The sequence below is a fragment of the Echinops telfairi genome, unplaced genomic scaffold (assembly GCF_000313985.2).
Source record: "Echinops telfairi isolate 266 unplaced genomic scaffold, ASM31398v2 ScPeMD7_655;HRSCAF=1070, whole genome shotgun sequence".
Taxonomy (NCBI): Eukaryota; Metazoa; Chordata; class Mammalia; order Afrosoricida; family Tenrecidae; genus Echinops; species Echinops telfairi.
This window is the reverse complement of record NW_022104553.1, coordinates 17,741,515-17,749,346: the sequence shown is the minus strand read 5'-3', so window position 1 is coordinate 17,749,346 and position 7,832 is coordinate 17,741,515. Positions and strand designations below refer to the sequence as shown.

Genomic DNA, 7,832 nt, shown 5'->3' with positions numbered 1-7,832 from the left:
CCGGGGTCCTGCCTACCAAGCCTGAGCTCCACGGATCGATCCTGGGAAGCGCCCCTCACCCCACCCTCCCCAACCCACTCCACTCCACTCCCCAGCACCCCCCAGGAAAGGGGTCTGGGTATGCTAGGGTAGAAGCAGGGGAGGGTCCGGGAGAGGCCGGAAGGGGAGTGTGCTCTGCGTTCGGAGCTATTTGGGTCATGGCTGGCACTGCCCTGAAGGCTCCTCCCAGCCTCCACCTCATCGCCCCCTTCCCCACCCATCCCACCTCCACCGAGCAGGACCGAGCTGCCCTCTCCCGCAGCCCGAGTCCCTCCCGGTGGTTACACAACCACAGCCGCCAAGGCTGCCGAGGACAGGGCCACCCGTGGAGACCTCCCCGCACTGACAGGCGTGGCTCCAGGCACACTGGGGTCCCAGCACCTTCAGGTCAGGCCCAGGGCACGCCCTGAAGGCAGAGGGGCTTCACTGGGTCCCCCCAAGGTCAACATCACGGTGGAGGGACGCACAGCCACACACGCCAGGTGTGCACTCCACACTGATATGTCCGCCGCGAACACCGTGGGCACAGCAGGACACACACACAGGCTCATCATCACACTCATGCACTCATACACTGTCCACACACAACTCACATGCACACCCACTATCCCACTCACGCATGCACAGGGCACTCAAACCTGAGTATACATGCTGTTGCACACACCCTTCACAAACTCATGTTTCCACAGGCACCCTCCTTGCCACACTCCTGCACACTTCACTTTTACACAACGACACTGTCACACTCACTCCTTCTCATGCAAGCACGTGCGCGCACGCACACACTACACTCCCACTTGACCATGATCACTTATGTGCATAGTCACCGCTCATGCTTTAACACACGTTTACTGATAAGGGAACTCCCACGCACATGCTCACACGTGTTCTCTTACACACACACACACACACACACACACACACACACACACACACACACTGACCTGTCAACACAAATCTGTAAGAACACCCTCACACCCACACCTCCAGGCCACTCATAGCCTTAAGGAGGTAGGCCCCCAAACACAGAGCTTTGCAGATTCCTTCTCTCGAAACGAGCAAGACTAGTGAGCTCACAAGCACACTCACACAATGCATACTCACAAACATGCACACACATGCATACTTACACCCAATGCACTCACTCACGCCCATACACGCACACTCATACAGTGCACTCCCACACTCACAATGCACACTCACAAACACACACACACACTCACACGAGTACACCCAGTGCACTCACATATGCATACTCACGCTCACACATACATGCTCATAGTGCACTCCCACACTCACAATGCACTCACAAACGTGCACATTTACACCCAGTGCACTCACGCTCACACATGCACGCTCATACAGTGCACTTCCACACTCACAAATACACCCTCACACGAGTGCACCCAGTGCACCCTCACACATACGCACACACCTGCATGCTCATGGTGTACTCCCACATTCACAATGCACACTCATAACTGCACACTCAATGCACTCACATAATACACTCACACATGCACACTCACACATACACGCCCATACAGCCCACACAGCACACTCGCCCATGCATACCCACAGTACACACGCTCACACTCACACAGGGCACTCACTCATAACACACTCAGAGCATGCACTCTCCCACTCCCTCATACATGCACACTCATGCTGAGCACCACCATAACCATGCACACCCCCACTCATTCACACATTCTTACACATGCAGACTTGCATTCTCTCACACACTCATTCCTGCTGGCATATTGGCTTCCAGTCAAAGGGTCATACTCTGGCAGACACTCACAGATGCACACCCTCACATGCACTCATCCACTCACCCACAGACTCACTCACCCACAGCCCCCACTATGCGCTGCTGCCCACCACCCCTGGCTGTGGGGCTGAAGGGGCTGAAGGCGACCCCCTGCCCCTCTCTGGGCCGCCAGTGCAGCTTCCATCTCTGAGCGAGTCCTCTCCTCGTGGGTCTCCGTCTCAGCCTTGCACCCATTTCTTTCCTCTTCTGTGCCTGTCTGCCTCCATCTCTCTCCTCTCTCTGCTCTCCTCCTCCTCCATCTCTCTCTTCACTCACCCACTGCAAAGTCCCCCTCTCCTCCTCCTCTTCTCTGTCCTCTCTCTCCTCCCCCCTTCTCCTTCCTCCTCCCCCTCTTGCTTCTAAGTTCACTCCTCAGGCCTCCATCTCTGATCTTACAGTTGTGTACACACACACACACACACACACACACACGTCACAGAAGCACAGGCTGCCGCCCACTGCCCCCACCCCCCCACCACTGTGTGATCCCTCCCGTGAGGGTGACAGACTACAGCTGCAGGACTCAGTGGGAGGCACAGGGAGTCAAACAGGAAGAAGGGAGAGTAAGGGTGCCTGGTGCCTGGAGCCGGGAGCAGCCACCAGCCCTCACCTCCCACCCCGTGAAACTGCACCCTGCCCAGGGACACCAGCAGGCCCTCCACCAAGTCCCACACCTCTGGCCTGACGGCACCGAGGCAGACACAAAGGCTTAGGCCTTGTGGCCACTGGACAGAGAGCAGAATCAGAACCCAAGACTTGAGCCTCCAGTTGGGAGCCCCCTCCAGCGATCCAGCCCCTCCTCCCCATGACCAGGGCTGGGGACCCCATTGCCTGGCCCCCTCACTGGCCTGAACAGCAGTAGGTTGGGATCTTAGTGGGAGATCCCAGACCCGAGGCCCCACGCAGGGAGGGGACACCGGCTGCGCAAGGGTGTCTAACCTCGCCCCTTTCCCAGGCCCTGCTGCTCGTGGTGGCCCTGGCCGGCCTGGGCTTGGGCCTGAGCCTCATTTTCATCGCCGTCTACCTCATCCGCTTCTGCTGCTGCAGGCCCTCAGAGCCCCCAGGGGCCAAGAGCCCCCAGCCCGGGGGAGGCTGTGTGACCTGGAGCTGTGTGGCCTCCCTTCTCATCGGCTGGTAATGGGGTGCCCCCGCCAGGAATGGGGGTGGGGGCGGGGAGTGAACCCCCGGCTCTCTGCCTTCTTCACCCACCATCCTGGTGGTCTCCCGGGGTGTGGGAGCAGACAGGGAGGGGCGGCAGGACCCCACTGCATCCTCACAGCAGAGGGTTCCGTGGATGGACGGAGAGACCGCGGTCCAGAGAGGGGACGGCGTGACTGTCTCAAGGAGGGAGCACCTGGGTTTGACTAGCCCTGGGGCCTGTGGTCCTTGTGGTTCGTACTCTGAGCCACCCCCAGGTACCACAGAACGAAACACTGCCCCCATCCTGGGCCCTCCTTGCAGTGGTTCTGATATGGAAACCCGTGGTTGCAGCCACAGTGGTCAGCTGGCGTGGCGAGGGCCTTCCGGTTTCGTTTCCCCACTGCCCTCGCTGGAACCCGGGTGGTTGGTAGGTGCCTTCGAGCCAGTTCTGACTCCCAGGGACCCGATGTACAGCAGCAAGTGGACCCTCAGCGGGTCTTGCACCATCCACACCATCGCATCCCCACTGCTGTGTGAGCCCAAGGCGGCAGCTGCAGGGTCCAGCCTCGTGTTGGGGATCAACCCCTCTCTTTTCCCCTGCCCCTCCACTCTACCCACTTTGCCGGCTAAGCGGGAGGGTGTGATTTCTTGGGGCCTTGGTCTGTGCATCCACAGACTGGGCACTGCCACGCGTGACAGTAAGATCGGATGAGACCGTGCAGAACACCTGGCTCAGCTGCTGCATGCAGCCACTGTCAACTTGGCATGTCCCTCCCTCCCTCCCTCCCTCATCCATCCATGCATTTGCTCTGTCAGCAAGGGCACAGGCTAGGAGACACTGAACAGGAGAGGCAAGCCCCCACCCCACCCACCCTCCACCCTGGGCCCTTCGTAGAGCTCACAAGCTCTGGTGGCCTAGTGGTTGAAGCCCTGGGTTGGTAGCCAGGTGTGTTGGTGGTTCGAACCCACCTTCAGGAGAAAGCAGTAGCTGCCTGCTTCCATAAGGATGGCCGCCATGGCGACTCTGTGGGGGCATCCACGTCTTTTCCATGGGGTCACTTAGAGTTGGACTAGATCACCACAGTGGGTTTTCAAAGGGTTGACCCTCTCTCATCATGGAGAGAGGCAATGACTGAATGCTGACACCCCCAAGAGCCCCACTGTGTGTCCAACCCCCGAGGTGCCTTGATGGACTCAATTTTGTAAGATGTGAAGAAGAGAGAGGGGGACGCTTCAAGGCCTCCCGTCTCAAGTGAGAGAGTGGGCCTTGGGGCCCAAGGATTTCCCAACCCATCTGAACCCAAGGGTGACCCAAGGGAGACAGATAGAGGAGGACTGGAGGACACAGCAGGTGACCAGAGCTGGCACCAGAGAGCCCCTCAGATGCACACCGCCCCCCCCAAGTCACAGGCACCTGTCCTGGGCCACACACACACACACACACACACGCTAGCAAGGAGAAGGACCAGGAGTGGTCATTCCTGTAGTAGACACTGCAACCGGCTGGACCCCAGGTTCCACACCCCAAGCTCTGCTGGGAGCAAGTGTCTGAGTTTGGGGGCGGGGTGGGGCGCCCTACATCCAAGAAGCTCTCTCCTCAGGATCTCATGAGTGGGGGTGGACAAAGGCCCCGCGGGGGAGAGACACGGCCCCAGCCCCCGCTGCAGGGGAACAAGAGGAGCTTTGTGGGACTCGGAACAATGGGGCGGGGGCGCTGGGGCTTGGCGTCAGATGTAGGCCCCAGGGATGGGGTGGGGGTTGGGGGGCGGCCCAGGCGGAGCTCTGGGCTGGGAACTGTGAGCGCGACCATCTCTCTCCGCCCAGCGAAGTGAGGACTTGTGCCCCCTCCGCGGCCCCCCCCACGCGCAAGGGGGGGAGGGGCAGGGACCGTATTCAGACCCCCACAATGAAGCGCTGTGTCTTGGCAGGGGCGGGGCGGGGGCGCCGGCTTCTTGCCCATCCCTCCCTTCCCACGCTCCTTTGCTTTCCTCCCAGCTGGCCAGACGCTTGGGTTCTGGTGGGGGGTGAGGGAGAGGGTGGGGGCGCCAGGCTCCGCGTCCCTCTGGAGATGGTGCCCCAGCAAGCGATCTGCACTCCAGACCCGCCCTGGGGTGGGGGGTGGGGGCGGGGACTGAAAGGAGCCAGGGTACCTGAGGGGACAGGTGTTTATTCCTGGGTGGAGGAAGGGATGGGTGTGGGGTGCTCCTCATTGGAGGGGGACGCCTTATGGGGGCTGGGTTTGATTCCGTTTTCTTTCCGGTGAGGGGTGAGTTAAATTTGGGGGGCTGCTACCACTCCACCCACCATTAACATCACAATGACGTGCCTCCAGCCGGGGGAGTGAGGCCTTCCCGTTGCCTGGACAACAGGAGGGATCCGGCAGAGATGGTCCTTTCCCACGATGGAATGGACCAATGGAGTGGGGCTCGGGGAGGCGGGATGGGTGTGTGAGGAGGGGGCGGTGGCCCCCAGGGTCCCGGGACTGGTAGAGATTTGCCTTCCCTCCTCCCTCTCAGCGCCAGCATTGGCATCGGTTTCTACGGCAACAGTGAGACCAGCGATGGAGTGTCTCAACTCAGCTCTGCCCTGCTGCACGCCAACCACACGCTCAGCGCCATTGACTACCTGGTGAGGGTAGCCGAACGCTGGCCAGACCCCCCAGACCCTCACCCAGACGGGTTCCCTACACCGGGAACCCGGGACTCAATCCTAGACGCCCCCAAGCCCGTACCCCATTCTATCCCTGGACTTCAACCAGAGGCTTATCTCCAAACCCCAGTTAGGGCCCTTGGTCTTGGTCAACCAGTCTGGGTGTGGGTCTGGGTTGGGAGACAAGACCAAGGACCCTAGACCCAAGGCCAGAGGGACCCTGACCAATGTAACAGGATTACAAAGCAGAGCAGAGACCCCAGTGTGAACCGTAGGACGGGAGACCTAGATGTTCAAATTCACACTTGCATTTGGGGTTCTATGTTCAACGTCAGATCCAACCCACACATTGAGGGCTTCCGGTGTGGGGTCCACGGCACCTCCATCGAGATCTGGAAATTGGGACACAAACCCAGACCCCCCAAACTCCTACCCACTTCCAGCCCCGGACTTCAAAGTGGGACTCACACCCACACTCAGACTGGATCCCCACAGCAAGAGCCAAGGGCCCTATGAAGACCCCGGCATGGAGGCACCTTTCCTAGAGATACAGGATTCAGATGAGAAAAGATGTGAAACTTAGGGCCCCAGATCCAGAAGTTCAAGTTCAGACTTGGTCTCGTGTCTGGTCTCTGATCCAACCCACCAGTCAAGGGCCTACCACGTGGGGACCCCCAGAACGTTAACCTACTTCTTCCAACCCCAGATAGCAACCTGAGACATACCCCCCAAAAAAAAAAATTGAGAAGGACTCATTTCTGAAGATCTCAGACCATCTCCTAAGAGCAGGGGCTAGGGCCACGGAGCTGGCTGTACCCCCAAAATACAAGCACAGGACTGGCCCTCAGCACCAAGGCTCATGACCTAGATAGTAGGGCTCTTGGCTGCAGTCTGCAGACTTGGGACTCTGGGGCCTGATGGGGAGTCCAGGCATCACCTCAAACCCTAGCTTTCTGATCCATCTCCAGAACCAGTCTTGTGAGCCCAGACTCCACAGGACAGATGGCAGACTTCAGACCTAGGGGCCCCCAGACTGCGCCCCCACCCCCGTGGCCCCCATGCTCCTTATGAAAGCTATAAAACCCCATGAGCTTGACCTCAGATACCCCACCCCAGACCTCATTCCTCAGACACCCACTGCAGCTACCCAGCGCCCCACCCGGGGGTCTCCATAGACAGGCCTGGGACCCACTGTCCCTCCAGGTGTTTGAGACCGTGGACAGGCTGGACGAGGCGGTGAGGACAGAACTGACTACCCTAGAGGAAGTGTTCTCGGAGCGCACGGAGCTGGTGGCTGTGGCCAGGGGCACCCGGCGTCAGGCTGAGACGGTGGCCCAGCAGCTCCAGGGACTGGCCTTCTGGCAGGGGGTGCCCCTGAGCCCACTGCAGGTGGCCGACGACGTGTCCTTTGTGGAGGAATACAGGTGAGTCGAGGAGCCCCGGTGGGTGGCCGAGTGGTTTCACGTTGGGCTGCTCATCCCAAGGTCAGCAGTTCGAACCCACCAGCCGCTCCTCTGAAGAACAATGAGGGCCTCTCCTCCCGTCATGAGTTACAGGCTCAGAAACCCACGGGGGCGAGTTCTACCCTGTGCGATCTGGTTGCTATGAGTCGGAATCGAGTGGGTTTTTGTTAGTTGGTTGGGTCTTTGTTCCTGAGTTGGCCAACGGAAAGGTCAGCCGTTCAAACCCACCAGTGGCCTCTCAGGGGAAAAGACTCAATGACCTGCTCCTCTAAAGTTCTCCCTCCCCCACTTTTTATTGACATTCATGCACCACACGAGTCAATGGCTCGAATATATGAGAACAGAATTGTGGAGGACCCAACACTCTTCCTCTGCCCCTAGTGGTCTGAGGGGATCGGCCAAAGTGGTTTGCACGAAAACCCCGCAGAATCATGCCAATCAAGAGGGTTGAATCTCCAGATCCATTTGAAGAACACCCATGAAAACTGCCTGGGCCATTAAGGTGCTGCGTATTTGAAAGCCACCAAATATTTGAAAGATGTCACCTTGTAGAAGCAGTGTGTGTGTTAGGGTGCTTTGGAGAAGCAAATCCACAGAAACTCATGTATAAAGGACAGTTTTATATGAAGGCTAAGTACGCATCAGGAAAATATCCCAACCCAGTGCCGTCCAAGCCCACAAGTCCAACGTGAACCCATTAGCCCATATGTCCAACACCAATCCACAAA

General features: G+C 58.8%; 1 protein-coding gene across 1 annotated transcript in view; it reads left to right on the top strand.

The window, feature by feature from the left end:
- Window positions 1-197: 197 nt before the first annotated feature.
- TTYH1 (tweety family member 1) overlaps window positions 198-7,832 on the top strand; it is a 39,156-nt gene continuing 31,521 nt past the window's right edge. Inside the window, exons 1-4 of the mRNA XM_045292395.1 lie at window positions 198-316; window positions 2,759-2,986; window positions 5,509-5,620; window positions 6,845-7,065. Of these exons, the coding sequence (XP_045148330.1) occupies window positions 198-316; window positions 2,759-2,986; window positions 5,509-5,620; window positions 6,845-7,065 (680 nt within the window). The remainder of the gene's footprint in view (window positions 317-2,758; window positions 2,987-5,508; window positions 5,621-6,844; window positions 7,066-7,832) is intronic.